Source organism: Panthera onca, chromosome X, assembly GCF_046562875.1.
Source record: "Panthera onca isolate mPanOnc1 chromosome X, mPanOnc1 haplotype 2, whole genome shotgun sequence".
Taxonomy (NCBI): Eukaryota; Metazoa; Chordata; class Mammalia; order Carnivora; family Felidae; genus Panthera; species Panthera onca.
This window is the reverse complement of record NC_138357.1, coordinates 20,772,032-20,789,737: the sequence shown is the minus strand read 5'-3', so window position 1 is coordinate 20,789,737 and position 17,706 is coordinate 20,772,032. Positions and strand designations below refer to the sequence as shown.

Genomic DNA, 17,706 nt, shown 5'->3' with positions numbered 1-17,706 from the left:
CAAAAAATGAACAATCCAATTAAAAATGGGCAGAAGACACGAATAGACATTTTTCCAAAGAAGACATATAGATGGCCAACAGACACATGAAAAGATGTTCAACATCACTTAGCATCAAGGAAATGCAAATCAAAACTACAATGACATATCATCTCACACCTGTCAGAATAGCTAAAATCAAAAACACAAGAAACAACAGGGGTTGGGAAGGATGTGAGGAAAGGGAAACTCTCTTGCACTGTTGGTGGGAATGCAAACTGGTACATCCACTGTAGAAAACAGTATGGATGTTCCTCAAAAAGTTAAAAATAGAATTACCCTATGATCCAGCAATCACACTACTAGGTATTTACCCAAAGAATACAAAAATACTAATTCAAAGGGATTCATGCACTCCGATGTTTATAGTAGCATTATCTACAATAGCCAAATTATGGGGAACAGCCCAAATGTCCATCGACTGATGAATGGATAAAGAAGTGATAAATATATATAAATATATAAATAATTTATATATAAATATATAGATATATATATATTACTCAGAATATTACTCAGCCATAAAGAAGAATGAAATCTTGCCATTTGCAATGACATGGATGGAGCTAGAGAGGATAACACTAAGTGAAATAAGTCAGTCAGAGAAAGACAAATATCATATGATTTCATTCATATGTGAAATTTAAGAAACAAAACAAATGAGCAAAGGCAGGGGAGGGGGGAAGACAGAAGCAAACCAAGAAACAGACTCTTAAGTATAGAGAACAATCTAATGGTTACCAGAGGGTTGGGTGTTGGGAGATGGGTAAAATAGGTGATAAGAATTAAAGAATTCACTTGTGATGAGCACCGGGTGTTGTATGGAAATGTTGAATCACTACATTGTATACCTGAAACTAATATTACACTTTATGTTAACTAACTGGAATTTAAATGAAAACTTAAAAAAAAAAAACAATTAGTCATGAGAGTTCATCCATACACTGGGGTATTATCCAACCATTAAACTTAAGAGGAAGAATGCTTACTGACATGCATATTTTTTCTAATATATTTTTAAGTGAAAAGAACATGGTACAAATAGTATTACCATTATTATTCTACTACAAATACAGCTATACACACATAAGCACACATATGCATGTATTAAAAAGCAGAAGACTAAAAGGATGTACACCAAAGTGTTTGTGGTTTTTTTCTAGGTGCTGATTTATATATTCTTCTAGATTTTTCATACTTTTCAATTTCTCAATAATGAACATGTAATTCTTCCATAATCAAGTAAAAAGTAATTGTAGATAATTCATTTCGTTATCAGGGTCAACCAGCATGTGTGGAAAAGGTGGCAATTCTTACTGAAAAGAAATCAACACCTTTATTGTTGTTTTGAATTGAGGTTACATCTCTTTAAGTAGGAACTTATCTCTAAAATTAAAGCAGAAGTCAGTGGGACCTAACTGAGTTTGAAAGTATCATTTTACATATCACTTTTCAGGGGAAAAAAAAAACCTTATAGTAAAACCCATTTCATTTGACTTTTTCTTTAAGTGCTTAAACGTTTTCTTCTCCATATTTTACGCCCCCCAAGAGAAAGGGCCTTCTATTCCTTTGGTATCTCCCACCTCTCTCCTCATTCCCTTCTCTGTACTACTATACTGCCTAGAATCAGTTGACACATGCCATGTGCACTCATAAATCATTTGTTCATGGACTTGCTTATTTCTTTTTTTTATTAAATTTTTTTTCCTTAACATTTATTTATTATTGAGAGACAGAGAGAGAAACAGAGCATGAGTGTGGGAGGGGCAGAGAGAGGAGGAGACACAGAATCCAAAGCGGGCTCCAGGCTGTGAGCTATCAGCACAGAGCCCAATGCAGGGCTCGAACTCACAAACCGCGAGATCATGACCTGAGCCGAAGTCGGACGCCTAAGGGACTGAGCCACCCAGGCACCCCCGTGGACTTGCTTATTTCTATTCTACATTAACTCTAGCCTATCCATGTTCTCAGGACTGTACAAAATGGATCCTGCCTCTTCTACTGCCCCTGCTTAATGCTCCGGATCCCTGAACTCCATTAGTGCACTGTGAGATAGACCTCAGCTAGTTCCAACTTCCAGGAATGCTCCCCTTGTAGGGATTGCAGGTTTACTCTAGCCAGTCTCCCACAGAGGTTTGACCAGCAGGCTGTTCAATAGCCAGGTGGCCAGCGTGGGACGTTCCTCCTTGAATGGGATGCCCCTGGCCAGATTCTTCCAAGAAGCCCAAGTGGCTGACAGAAGTGTCAGCTCTGGGACAAAGGACCCCCTAAGATGTCCTTGCCCTAGACAATAAGCTGGGAACCACACAGCCAGGTGGACTCTGCTGCTCAGCCTTTAGGGCTACAGGATTTGTCACTGGGCCCCCCAGAACTACCCATCCCCCAGCATCTGTGCATTTGCTCAGGCCCCCACATTCAGCCTGACGACTGGCTCTGGCCAAGTTCATGAGGCAGAGGACTATCTCAGCAGGATCCTTCAGTCAGACAGCCCAGGACCAGATCCTGCTCTGAGCACACCACCGAGAGCAGTGCCCGGGAGGGACACCTAGCCCGGAAGAGCTGGAGAAGCCCACCCCCCACGTGAAGCTGACTTCAGACCACCCTGACTATGGGGTGGGATGGAGGGCGTGGAGGTGTGCCGAGAGCTCCCTGGATAGCACGGCTCAGCTTCTCTAGCAACAATGGCAGATGCAGAAAGAGGTCAACGATTATTCTCTTGTAACCCCTGAGGGGACAGCGTTGCTGCCTTAACTTCTAGAGGCTCTCCTCCACTCACCATCCTTCATCCCCCTAAGCTCCACTGGTTTCAGATCTTGTTCTGACTCCAAGTCCCCTTGAATGTCCATGACCCTAATGGTTGGTGCTGGGGCAGCAGGACTGGGATGGGGGCACCAGAGTTTGCCTTGGATAGTCTTTTCATTAGCCCAATAACCAGGAATGACTATTTATAAGATAATGAAGATAACCTCTTCTTGAAAGCCTATTGGAGAGGCAGCAGAACTGTATGCGAGGTCCCCAAGGCTGAATTTGATAGTCCCGAGACCAAGCTGAGTAAGACCTAACACCAACTTTGATGGGTCCTGCTTCTGTGGAAGTAAAAACTCTAAATTGTACCAGTGACAACTGACCGGGGGTCACTCAGTTTGTACAGATCTGGTGGAGTTCCCCTCAAGCCAGAGAGGACACTGGAGAATCCAATCTGATCATATGCAGTGTAAGCTGGGTAAATGCCATTTGGAACACAGGCCTTCAGCAGATCCAGAGCAAACAAAACCTAATGCCTGTATTGGATATCTGAAAAATGTGGAATCCTAGAAGCAAAAAAATGATAATAAAAAGATCTATTGAGTATATACTATGTCTGAACACCATTCTAACCAATGTGCATGCATCACCTCATAAAAACTTCACAGCAACCTTGTAAGATAGATCATCTTACCATTCCTATTGTACAGTTGAAGAAAGTGAGACATAGAAAAGTAACTTGTCTAAGGTCAAAGAGTTAAGAAGTGAGGGAGATGGGTCTCAAAGTCTGGCAGTCTCATTCAGAGGTCGTATCCTTAACCACTACGCTATACTGCTTGATAAAGGTAAAAGAAATCCCTCTCTCTAAGCAGAACTGGCTTCATGGACATGTGAATTCTGCAGTGGTACAGGGCCCGAGTTCAGAAGGTCCTTGCACCTGGGGTTTAACGTTACTGTGTTAAACTTTTAATAATTTGAATTTGTGCTTTGTAAGTGAAATCCAAAGTGTGATGGGCCAATTGAGTATGCACTGGGAGCTTGGAGAGTCTGCTAGCACAGAGACATCTTTCACTGCCTCTCCACCTCCCTGAGACAGTTCTCAGCTACCCACTTCCTTGCCCCTTTATACCCAGTACCCAACCCAGCCTTTTTCTCTCTGTCAAACCCGGTGACAGCTGCAAGCCTTCACTCTCAGGGGCCTGGGCAAGAGCCTTGGAAGGATTAGGGTTAGGCATATATGTCCTGCAACGTCTCAGGGTTGGTTTTGGTAATAGTCATCCTGGCCCCAGGGTAGTAGTGCCATGGTACATTTGGCGGATGACTCAGCAGGGTTCATTGCCCACCCTGATCCAGGTACCTAGTGCATCCTGGTGCAGAGGTTGCACTACCCGTGGTCGCCACCTGTCCACCATGGGTTGGAGCAGCTGGCCAATGGGAAGGGGATATGCCCGGCTCGACTTACTCTTGACCAGGGTAAAATGCATCTGTCTGGCAGTTTTCGGGAGGAGGAAACTGGCCAGGGGACCATACACACGTGCATTGAGTCATAGGGTCGAGTCACTAGGAACCTGTGTGTGGTTACCCTTGCCCTACAGGTATCCCTGTGCCTTCGAGTGTGTGATACTAAATCATAAATGTATTTTTAATGTTTATTTATTTTTGAGAGAGACAGAGAGACAGAGTGTGAGCAGGGGAGGGGCAGAGGGAGAGGTAGACACAGAATCTGAAGCAGGCTTCAGGCTCTGAGCTGTCAGCACAGAGCCCAATGCGGGGCTCAAACTCACGAGCTGCGAGATCATGACCTGAGCCGAAGTCAGAGGCTTAACCGACTGAGCCACCCAGGCGCCCCTAAATCGCAAATTTAAAGCACCATGACAGACTGAAAGAGAGACTGCAGTAGAAATGAAAAACCTTTATATTTGAGGGTGTTTAATGGCATCTTTTTGCTTTTTGTATACGGGACTTCACATTTACATTTTGTATTGGGTCAACAAATTATTTGGCCAGTGCTGACTGCAAGGACTGTCCATCGCTGAAGTATTTTGGTATCTCCTGAGATCCACCACTTCTCACATGGAAATTGTGAAAGATGATGAGGTTGTAGCTGTCTCTAGTCTTGCTGGAGCTGTTTAGAGGGTAGGAGACTTTGCTATGTGCCAAGGAGATAGATACTAAGTCAATGTGTGCAGTTCAGTCTCGTCTAATGAGGCCCATTTCATCCCACCCTCCCAGCTGTGTTAAGTATCTCATATCATGAGAGGGGCCTATGAAAATGTGATAGTAGATTATATTCTGGGGTATGAATCAGGAGACCTGAATTCTAAATCTACCTCTGCCATTGACTAGGTGGGTGATTTCCAGAATGTTGATTTCCCTTGGGGACACTATTTCCTCATATGTGAAAAGAGCAGTTTTGATTAACCTAGTGTTTCCAAACTGTGGTTGAGTTTCTAGAGAGGCACTTCATAGCGGGAGAGGTCAGTGCTCGACAGTGGGGCTATAGGAGTCTCACTCTGGTTCCAGCTAAAGCTGTCCCACTCACTTTGATGTTTTATATATTTTTGTTCTTTTATTGGATTTAACTTAAAGAAATAATTACAGTGTTTAAAAAATTAAAACCCATCATTCTCAATGATCTCTATGAGCCCTTCTACCTCTGATTTCTGATTCTGAGACTCTTTAACCTTGAACCCTACAAAGAGGATTATCTTTCTTCCAGAAAGCATCTGCCATGTGTTTTGTTGGACCCATGGCCAGAGAAGGACAGAAATCCAGGGAGGACAAGGGTTTGGAGGGCAAGCACCTGGGTGTATAGAGCTGAAAGATAAGGACAATGTAGATGAGATTCAGGATCGCTATTATGGGGTGAATGTCAACAAGAAACATCTACAAAACCAGGAGATTTGGCTAGAAGCTCATGCCCCAGGAGGTAAATTTTCTACTTTTCTTCCATTACACAATAGGATATAAGAATACCTGATGGAAAAATGAAATAAACAGGTAAAAAGGCTAGTTATGAATGAATTTTAACTCTGCCAATGTTTTTTGGGTCTTTCTTGGTAATAGGCTCTATGCTAGACCCAGGGTGGGAGATGAAAAAGTAACCAAATATGTCTCCATCCTTTGGAAAGGTTTCAGTATATGTGAACAAAACATAAATTCTGAAAAAAATGCAGAGGATTTCATCATAAGGCCAAGCGTCATAATGTTACAATAGAGGTGCAAAGTACAATGAGAAAACAGGGTATGAATCCTGACTTCCATCTGAAAAATCAGGAAAAGCTATCCAGAAAAAAGATGGGATTTAAGTTTGGACTTTATAAAATGGATAGGACTTGGACAGACAGGATATGGAAAGCTTTACATGTCAAACATAAGAGTTTGGCATTTATCTTCTAGACAAAAAGAGCATTGGAAGAGTTGTAAGCATTGTGGAGAGTAGGAGAAGGCTGATCTGGTTGGATTTACATTTAAACTACTGTGGTTGTTATGTGAAAAGTAGATTTAGTAGGATCAAGGGTGGATTCAGAGAGAAGGGATAAAAGATTATTTTGCTAATCTAGGCAAGAAAGGAGTGCATATCGCGATCTGGGACAGTGCCGGTGGCAGTGAGGAAGAAACTACTTCAAAAGGCTCTTGGGAAGTAGAATTGGCAGGATTTGGTAATTTATTGAATGTAGGGAGTTGAGGGGAAGGAAAATGTCAATGACTAACTTTAGCTTTTGGGCTTAAGAAACCGGTTGTGCCATTAATTTACATAGGGGGCAGGGGAAAAGGAGGAGCAGGTTTAGAAGAGTTCAGTTTTGAACATTAAGTCTGAAGTGCCCAAGGAACTTTCAAGCAGAGGTTCCAGCCGGTAGCTGGATATATAAGGATCTGGAACTCTAAGGGGGTTGGTTTTCACGTGGTTACCAAGTAAACCACGCTTCATCACAACTGGGGCTTAGGAGTCTTTGGCAGATGGCTACTAAGGCTAGAAAGTTTGGGGGAATAGAGGCAGAAACAGAACCATCTAAGGGCCCCCAAATTGTGTCTTACCTAGATATAAAATAAATACTTCTTTCCACTTTTTCTTGCAGCTTGAACCAATTTGATTGTTTCCCCCTAACTAGCTGTTTGATCTTGGTCACTTTCTCTTCTCCAGGACTTGGTTTCCTCAACTATAAAAGATACTAAGTTTTCATAGTCTTCAGGTATAGGATGATATGCTTTTATAGACAGCCTGTTGTTCAATATATTTAGACAAGATAGTAATATCTACAAATTTCATGCATCTTTTCAAATTCTGAGGGCTAGCCATGGACTGACTAATAAATTAATTCAGGTTCTATTCACACTTGTGTTGTCTGTTGGAAGTATGTTCAGGCTTGGCTCATTTATAATTTGCATACAAATAGTCCTCTTAGTATTTACATACAAAAGAAATCACTGCTGTAATTCAGGCCTAGAATTCCCACTAATCAATGGTCCATTGTCCCTTACAAAGAATCTTTCAAATCCTACTCTAATTAGCAAACCTAGTCTCTTGTTTGTCTGAGTATTACTATCTTTAACATTTACCCTTATAGGGGTGCCTGGGTGGCTCAGGCAGTTAAGCTTCCTACTTCGGCTCAGGTCAAATCTCACGGTTCCTGGGTTGAGCCCCAGGTCCAGCTCTGTGCTGACAGCTCAGAGCCTAGAGCCTGCTTTGAAATCTGTGTGTCCCTCATCTCTCTCTGCCCTCCCCCACTCTAGCTCTGTCTCTCTCTCTCTCTCTCAAAATAAATAAACATTAAAAAAATTTAAAAAAAGATTTACCCTTATAAATCTCAATAATTGCACATGTGAATTCATATATAGGCTCACATTTTATAGCCTCACAGTGGCACTGATGGTACACAGCATTTGAAGAACACACATCTAGGAGTCCTCTGAGTCCTTTTGAAAAATATGGACTGAATTTAATTCAGCCTAAGGGATACCAAGTAAACCCTCCATATAAACCCATGAATGGTAAAACAAAGACTTTTGCATCTTGGTTGCCTTTCATGCTCTCTATAACTTATAGTCAAATTACGCTGTTTTTTAACCTTATTATCATGGAATTATTTTAACTTTTGACTAGTGTTGTATACCAGTTTACTACTCAGATTGACATATTCATACCTACATACATATTTCCCTCTTAAAATATTTCTTATCAGACAGTTGCTTCGGACAATACACATTATTTTCTCCACTTAATTTCCTATTGTGTTGCTGTTTATCTAAACAACTACTTCTAAAGACTTAGCCAGAGCAATTCAATTGTTCTTAAAAAGGCTTTATTTGCATGCGAGGAAAACACTATGAATAGAACTGTAGGCAAATCTTCATAGAACATATTACATTCTTGAGACACAGAATGGAAGATTAGGGACTTTGCTTCAATATTTTCCATAAGGCAGCTTTTACTTCCTGGTTTCTCAAGCTGTAGATGAGAGGATTTAACATGGGGATCACCATTGTATAAAACACTGAAACCATCTGATTTCCTGCTTGGGATGCACGTTGTGAGGGCTGCAAGTAAGTGTACATAGTTGTTCCATAGTACAGGCCAACAGCAGTCATGTGGGAAGCACAGGTAGAGAAAGCTTTTTGTTTGCTGGAAGCTGAAGGAATTCCCAGGATAGTCATTAGGACAGACATGTAGGAGACAAGGATCACCACAATGGAGGTGACCAGGGTGAATCCCCCACAGCCAACAACCAGTATCTGCGTGATCCAGGGGTCTGAGCAAGCCAGTGCCAACAGTGGAGGGATGTCACAGAAGAAGTGGGGAAGGACACGTGGTTGGCAGAATGACAGTTGTGTGATGGAAGCTGTCACAGAAACCATGTTAACTAACCCCCCAAAGTAGCATCCTGCTACCAAGAGGAGACAACGGACTCTAGACATCGTGACATGGTAGAGCAATGGGTGACAGATGGCAGTGTATCGGTCATAGGCCATGGAAGCCAAAAGATTGCATTCAGCAGAGGCAAAGATAATGAACAAGCCCATTTGAGTCACACATCCAAGGAAAGAAACAGCCTGCAACTTAGATAGCAAATTTGCTAAAGTCTTTGGGATCGTGATGGAAGAGAAACAGACATCAAGAAGGGACAGATTAGAGAGAAAAAAGTACATGGGAGTATGAAGGCAGGGACTGACTCTGATCAGGATCACCAGGCCTAGATTCCCCAACATAGTGACAGTATAAACAATAAGTAAGACTCCAAATAGCAGGACTCCAAGCTGAGGGTTGTCTGTCAAGCCAAGAAGAATGAAGTCCGTCACCATGGATGAATTCTCCATCAACCCAAGCTGGGTATTATTCTTGACTAGTTAAGAGCTCTTTAGACATGCTTTAAGTGAGGAAATAATGGGAAACTAGATGATATGGATAACACCGTCCCATTCAAAACCCATAAATCCACAACACTCTCTAACCCTTCCCCTCATCTATATTCTCACATTAAATGCCTTCCCAAATAGTATCATTATTTCTCAAACATAATATTGAGACAGTAAAGATGGGAGGAAAAAAGGGGAAGGAGAAAAATAAGTAAAGAAAATTCAGAAAGTAAAAAGAACACAGATAAGGAAGAGAATAAAGGTCTAGGATGCAAAAAGCACTTAATATTTGTTGAAGGAATGAATGAGGGAGGGAGAAAGAAAACAGGTGTCACCAAGAGATGTTCTTCACTGATACAGGGCTACAAACTAAGAAAATTTGGAGGTAAGGAATTCCATCTCACTCTCCTCCACTTTTCCAAATCAAGCCCAAGGAATTATTGCAGATAAAGTAACAAGAGGATAAACATGTCAACTGACTTCATCTTGACAGACAAGTCTCCTTCTTCAGTTTTTGTGACATTATTTCTGAAACAGTGGAAGTCATCAATACTTACAATTCTGTTTGATCAGAAGAGGGTTTTCTGGGACCTTGATCAATTCTTCACCAATAGATTGTTGCAGAATTGGAATGTTTCTAAATGACCCTCAGAAACCTAATTCAAGTCTGAAGGTACCATTTGGATCCTGTGAAAGAGCAACCAAAGGATTCAGGCAGCTCCTGGCTGATCATCACTTTACTGATTCCTTTAAACATGCATGGGGCAAAAATAATGCAGCTGTGCAAAACTAACTATGAATTCCACAAAGATTTGCCAGTCAGATCCATCTGAGCAAAGGACCAGGTCACAAAATGGTTGGAGTCAGATGGCACTGAGGCTGAGTGCATGAAGTCTACGTCTCTCTATGGTCTCTATGTCTCTCTATTAGGATATCTCTAATACAGGCTGGCTGCCTCATGAAATTGCCTGGGTCTTGTTCTGGATGAAGCACCAGGCAAGAGAAAGGATAAATCCATGAGGATTTATCTCCATTTATAGAATCTAAACTAAATCAGAGTCCCTGTGGTTCACTGGATGGTCATCAGTAAGGGGTTTCTAGAAGGGATTCCTATATTTGGTGAGAGGCTAGGCAAGGAGACTTTGTAGGGCTCTCACAACTTTGATTAAAAAGAAAGACAGGTGTAAAAAAAAGACATGTGTGATTCAATTCACCAGAAATCAAAGGTTCTTTATTTGGTGTAGTTAAGATGTCTGATTCTGGAGCCATATGGACTTATTTGAATCCTGGCTTAGTAGATCACTGATTCTTCAACTTAGGACTTGACCTACTGAGCTTTAGTTTACTAATCTGTAAAAGAAGGACACTATAGGACCTATGTCATGGGGCAATAGTAAAAATTAAATGAAATATTGCAAGTAAAGCATTTGGTGTATATTAGGTGCTTGCTGAATTCTTTCTTCATTCCTTCATGACCACTCCTACTTATATACTTATTACTTTTTTTTTCCTCTCCATTTCACCAAATGGAAGTGGAGGTATTGTGTGTGCACGTTATTACCATTTTGGATCAATAGCAGTGAGCTCTAGAGAGACTGGCTGAAATAGGATGTTCATGCTCCACTCTCTAACCATCCCTCAGACAATGCACACATGCACGCATGCACACACTCACACACACAGTTTGACCAGAGCAGATGTAAGAGGCATCTTTTACTTGTACTAATAATTCACTCTTTATGGTTCTACCGAAACTGTTAGAGTTAACCGCTGCTGCTGCTGCTGCTGCTCAGCACAGCAGCCTGCCCAGGGGAACATTCGGCAACCTATACCTCCAAATAGGGAGACCAGAGGAGAAAATACTGGGTTGATTGCAGATAATGTAAAGAACACTGCTTTCAGAGACCAAAGACCTGAGTTCTAGTCCTGGCACTAATCTGTGTTGTTTTTCCATGGAAAAGTCACTTCACCTTTTGGAGACCCCTATTTTCTCATCTCGAAAACAGAAAAAACAATACCCGCTATGCCTCCCTTTTAGGGCTGGCATGAGGATCAAATAAGATAATGAACGTGAAAGCACTCTGTAAACTCTGAACGGTGATACAATACACATGGAACGGATCCCTATTATTATTCCATCATGGAAGGTGGGAGAGGGAGGAGGAACGCATCAATATGATCATTTTCTGCTGAGTGCTTCAGCTCCTGCTTACAGAGCTGCACTCTTTGCCCTCCCACTCACCCCCTACACACACATCATCCGCTCTGCCTCTCCACTGTGCAAGTTTCAGCCTGTGAAGGTTTAAACAAACAGCTCTCGGCTGTACGTGTAACTTGAGTCATAAAAAAGACAGGTTTTCAATGTTAGTTTCACATTCTTGTATCAGTTTTAAATTTTCCCTTTTTAGGATAACTCTGTTCCTTGACGTGTGCATGTACTGTAGGCTTTCAATAAATACTAGTTGAGTGAACAAATGCCTCTCTCTTAGTCTTAGAACATGGTGAAATCTTTCTTCCTTAAAATAAGATTCAATTGCTTTTTCTTCCCAAAGGAAATAAACACACAAAATTAAGACTTTATTAGGGAAATGATTTTTATATACCCCATCTGCACATGCCCCTGCATTAACTAGTGTCAATATTGCAGCCAGAATGCGTGTATTATTAACTCGGCTAACGTGTCTTGTATATCTACTTACTGGAAATAATCAGGCACTCCTTTCACTTATTGAAAAAGTAATCTTTTATGTTTAAAGAATGTGCCTTAATGCATTCATCCCTAGAGGCATGTAAATTTACAGTACTGGTTCTTTTAAAAAATATTTTGGTTACCCCTATTTTCAGTTTTTCACTTATGTAGTTCATTGAGTCTCCTCCCAAAATAGCCTAACATTTAGCATGTATATAAAGGTTCGCTTATTTACTTATTCAACAAAATTTCTGGAGTGTTTAATAAATGCAATCTTCCAAAAGATCATATATTCCAACCCAGCCATTTCCAGATGAACAAACAGATGTCCAAAGAGGTTAAGTGACTTGTCTAAGGTCTCACAGCGAATTAGTGGCACAGCTGGTGTTGGAACCCAGACCTTCTGACCTAACTCAGTGACCTTTCCACATCGCTATCTTGCTTTCCCCTTAATTTGTTTCCTGCAGTTGTTCTGGATGGGACTTTCACCTTTGATACATTTATTTTTCTAATAACAGATGAAAGGTCATCCTCTGTCACTATATTTGAGCTATATCATCTTCAGCAAATAGCTTGCTCTCTCTGGGTCCCAGTTTCTTCATCAATAAAATAAAGCAGTTAGACCCGGTGGTCGCTGAGGCTCTTTTCAGCTTTGAGCTCTAATTTCCCATGGCTCTGTGAGTCAAACTGCACACAGATCATTGGTCATTCTCAATACCTGATGGAGGGAAGTTGAAAGAGCATCTGTAGATCCATGAGTCTATGCTATAGAAAACACTATTCTACTTTGCTCTTTCAGCCCTCACAGTGTCAGAAATGTCATATTGGTGTTTTGTCTCTGTGGAAGGCACTGAGGATCAATGAGGCATGAGTATTGGAGACATGTTTTCCAAAATTCCTAACTACCTTAAGGCAGAAAGAGCTTGGACAAAGATCTGGTCAAAGCATCCAGATTACCATCTGGATCTTAACCCTACGATCTCAAACAGATTGCTCAACCTCTCTACTATCGATTCCCTTATCTAAAATGGAAATATTACCTAACTTAAATGGCTGTTTAGAGATTAAATAAGAAAAAATATAGAAAGTGCTTAACAGATATGTAAGTGCTTAATAAATGTTACTTTTGCTTCTCCTTAAAAGTCCAGTTTTTAATTTTATGATTTCATACATATGAAATGTCCAGGCTAGGCAAATCTATAGAGAAATCGTTTTATAAAAAGTAGACTAGTAGTTGCTAGGGTCTTGAGAAGTGATGGAGGAATGGCTGGTACAGGTTGCTTTGTTTGTTTGTTTTTTGTTAGCTATGTGATCTAATCAAAATTTATGGACTTATACGTTTAATATGACTAAAACATTTAACACTTATGCTGCCAAAAACCTTATCATTCCTTTAGTTCAATGTCCACCATGATTTGATATTCCTATATGTTTAGATTTCTTACTCTTTCATATTTTAGTGATAAAAATGTTCTAAAATTGATTGTGGTGAAGATTGTACCATTTTGAATATACTAAATACTGTATAACGTATACACATTTATATGTATACATGTAAATTGTATGGTATGTGAATTATATCCCAATAAAGTTGTTAGCAAAATAAAGGAATCCTGATGAATGCTGGGGGAAAAATATACATTACAAGTCAGTCATGCTTGGCTGTGTCTAAATACTTCTACTGACCTACAGCACAGTCACTGAATGAGATCATCAATTTAAAAGTACTTTGAAAAATTTAACAATGGCAAAAGAAATGTATTCAAAGGAAATAATAAAATCATAACTGAAGAAATAAAGAAAGACATGAATAAATGGGAAAAGACACTTTGCTCCCAACTGGCAAGGCTAAAATATAAGATAAGACTCTTTATGTTAATGTATAGATTTAATGTAATATCAATTAAAAATTCTACAGGATGTTTTACAGACCATGACATATTTATAATGAAATTCACCTGGAAGAATAAGAAGACAAAAATTCCAAAAAAATACCATTTTAAATAATGATGGTATATAGCTTCTCAGGCTTTAATACTTATTACAAAACTGTGCATATAAAAAAGATCTTTTGGCATTGAATTAAAAACAAAGATTGATCAATGAAATAGCATGTTTTAAAGAAAGAGAGCCAAACCCTTAAAAATGTCTCCAGTTGGCTAGAAAGAACACACACACACACACACACACACACACACACACACACTAAAGGGAACACTAACAAATTAACAAATAAATATTGTTGGGAAAACTGTATATCCATAAGAAGAGAAGTGAATTTGGATTATATACCTCACATCATATGCTTCAATAAACTCCAGATAAATCAAAAAGTTAGATATACAAATCTAAACTATGAAACTAGAAAAAAAAGGGGGCGCCTGGGTGACTCGGTTAAGCATTCGACTTCCGCTTAGGTCATGATCTTGCAGTTCATGAGTTCGATCCCTGTGTCAGGCTCTGTGCTGACAGCTCAGAGCCTAGAGCCTGTTTTGGATTCTGTGTCTCCCTCTCTCTATGCCTCTCCCCCACTCATGCTCTGTCTCTCTCTCTTTTTCTCTCAAAAATAAACATTTTAAAAAAGCAAACCAACCCACTTCTTGACTTAAAAAAAAAAAGAAAAAAACAACAGAACAGCATTGTTTATCTAGCTATTGTAGCCATTGAAAAAATAGAGGGTATGATCAGAACCAGGAGGATGGGTTCAAATATATGACTAAAACTCTTGGGCACATTGTATTATAATAAAATGAAGATCAAAAAGGAAAAAGCCAAATGAGAAAATATATGTGGTTGAGAACTTTTAAAATACACCAGTCAGAACATATAAATAAATAATGAAACATATGAGATCACTTTGTAAAACTCACTAGATGAGTGGCCAAAGAAAATGACAACATGCACAATAGCGAACATATTCAGTATATAATCACATGACAAAACATGTGACCTCAGCATAATGCAAATTAAAACAATGTCCCCCAGCTTGGTGGTACGTATGTCATAAAGGCGACTGTCAGGAAACAGGTCACCATGTAAATTGCTGGTGAAATTTCTGGAATATAGCAATGTATAACTGTTCTTTGCCCAAGTAATTCCAGTTACAGAAATATACCCCCAAGGATATAATCCAAAATAAATGAAAATAATTTATGCAAAAATATTCATTATATTGCTATTTAAGTATTCATCTAGTATATAAGTATATCTGTAAATCACTATGTCGTGTGCTTAGGGGATTCAATTATGTGTAAGACCCAATCCCTGCCCTCAAGGAGCCTACAATATAACAGGTAAGGCAACTGTATGTGTAACATGTTCTAACATGGAAATAAAGACAAAGCACTACAGTAGCAAAAAAAGAAGAACTGATTTCATTCCATGTGGCTGGAGGATGGCGGGTGTGGGGAAAAGAAAGGTATAATGGAGGAGGTAGCATTGAAAAAGAACCTTGAAATCTGAGTAGAGTTTAGTGCAAACTGGGCGTGGTTAAAAGACATTCCATGGACGATTCCAAATGGTCAATAACTGGAGGATGGCTAAACACACTATTGGATATTAACAGGCTGGATGATTGTTACTAGAATCAACCAAAAGAAATATATTTGTGAAATGACCTCAAGCCACATAAAACCATAACTGTACCTGAAAAAAAAGTCAGGCAGGCCTTCAAGGTGCTCTCTATCCATGTTTGATTCAGAAAAGTCGCTCAAGTTTCATAATTTTGAAAAGTCAACAACACTATATAAATATGAGGACTAAAGCAAACCTACAAGCATTTGCTATGAACCTTCTCTGGGATTAAACTCTCAGAGTCAGGAGGGCTGTGAACTTTGGGTTTCTGCAGTGTCTTCAGGAAAATAAGAGTGAAAGTTGCTTGTGGTTACTGACAAGGGCTAGATTCTGTGCTTCCTCCACTTTCACATCTCCTATGAATGAACACAAATCATCTCCTATGAACAAGCAGCTTGATGTGCTGCTCTCCACGCTCTTCACCCTCTCTTCCTCTCATCCTAGGCCACTAAATCCTCTTCTATTTCAACAAAGCAATTGCAATGCCTAGTCTCCAAAATCCCTGAGTAATGGGACAGGAGTTAGGAGGACTCAGAACATCTGTCTTGTTTTAGTAAGTCTACTGAAAGGAAAAAACAAAAGCACCTAGGATTGGGAACCTTAGTTTATGTAAGCTTAGAATTCATCAGCTCTGATTTCTGCCTGCTACATTCTTACCCAAATTTATTGTGTGTTCCCTCTGCAGACATAAAATAGAAATGTGAAAAGCAATTTAGTTACTCAAAGAAAATCTTGTCTCTCTGGCTGAGGTTTTTCAAGTTCTAGGCCTCAGGCTGATACATGAAAACAGATCGGTTTTTACCATATAGCCAAAATCAGTGACTCTCTGTGAAAGGGCCTGCCCCATTGTTTGGTCCCCTCAACTCCAAATGGAGGGATTTTAATGAAATGCAAGATGCCAGTAAACTCACCTGCTATGTCTTGTTATTTTTATCAAGGTCGCCTTTGGCATTTCAATAGTCTCCCCCAGTGGTTTTTGCTTGAAGGACCGAGGCTGTTAGCTTCTTGGACTTCTACCCACATGAATAGCCACTCGTGGGCCAACTGTGTGGTATTTAACACAAGCAATATACATCACATAATACAGAATCTTTCTCCCCTGAGAGAATCTGAGGCTAATTGAAATACCACTGTGTAAATAATCTCTCTTTCCTAAACTGTATCCTCTTATGTTTGTGTGTCTAAAAAAATTCATGCCACTAATGTTTTTTATCCAAATCCCACTCAAATCTATTACTGCACTTAAAAAAAAATTTTTTTAAGTTTATTTGTTTATTTTGGGAGACAGAGCAAGCAGGGTAGGGGCAGACAGAGAGGAGAGAGAGAGAATCCCAAGCAGGCTCCACGCTGTCAGTGCAGAACCTGATGTGGCGCTCAAACTCACGAACCTGTGAGATCATGACCTAAACTGAAATCAAGAGTCAGACTCTCAACCAACTGAGCCACCCAAGCACCCTGTTTACTTTTACTGTGCTAACACTCCTATGAGATTAGTGGGCCAGTGAAGATGCACACTTACACATCTGGGCTATTTGGATCAGGCCGTATCTTCAGCCTCCAAATTAGAAACAGCAACGGGCAGATGGTCTGAAGAGATGGGTCCTGGCCTCACCTCTGCCACTAACTGTCTGATATTTGGCCAATAACTCCCCGCTTTCTGGTCCTCAGTTTCCTTATGTGTAAAATAAGATATTGAACTGAATCATTTAGAATTTTTCTTTTTACCATTTCTAAGATTCAATGAATTTAAGTTCACAGACATGTTTCAGAGGCAGCCCACCATGTACAAAATGTAGCATTATAAAGTTGAAAATACATTGGCTTTGCAGTAAAATAAACTTGAGTCTGAATCTTGGATTTACCACTAACCAGCAGTGTTACTTTGGCCTGTTGCCCTTTCTGACATTCACCTTTCTCGTTTCTAAAAAGGAGATACTAATACTAATCTCATATTATTGTGGTGATTTAATAAGAAAACATGGGTAAAGCACATGGTACATGATAGACTCTCAATAAATGGTAGCTGCTATATAGGCTAACACACTGTAACTTTCTCTTCAGAACATATTTGTACATTACTTATTTATAAATCTTTCTAGCTCCCAAGAGAAACATGGGTCTTCTCTATTTTCCTAAAGAATACTTAGCAAGAGTGTAATTATTATATTAGCAGCCTGATTTTACATATAAGGAACCCAAATTTATATGTCTAGTCCAAAGTCACACGGCAAGTTAATGACAGAACTGAATGTAGAACCCAGGTCATGCCATCCCCAGGTCAGTAGATTTTAGGCGCTCAACTGATA

The 17,706-nt window shown here is 39.9% G+C and overlaps 1 protein-coding gene across 1 annotated transcript; it reads right to left on the bottom strand.

Moving 5' to 3' along the window:
- Nucleotides 1–8,175: 8,175 nt before the first annotated feature.
- Nucleotides 8,176–9,099, bottom strand: LOC145713624 (olfactory receptor 5J3-like). The gene has a single exon (XM_081792507.1). The coding sequence runs from the start codon at nt 9,097–9,099 to the stop codon at nt 8,176–8,178; it is 924 nt and encodes a 307-aa protein (XP_081648633.1).
- Nucleotides 9,100–17,706: the final 8,607 nt, after the last annotated feature.

Bases quoted from the DNA above. Each gene is read 5' to 3' on its own strand.
- LOC145713624 (XM_081792507.1), bottom strand. From the start codon at position 9,099: ATGGAGAATTCATCCATGGTGACGGACTTCATTCTTCTTGGCTTGACA.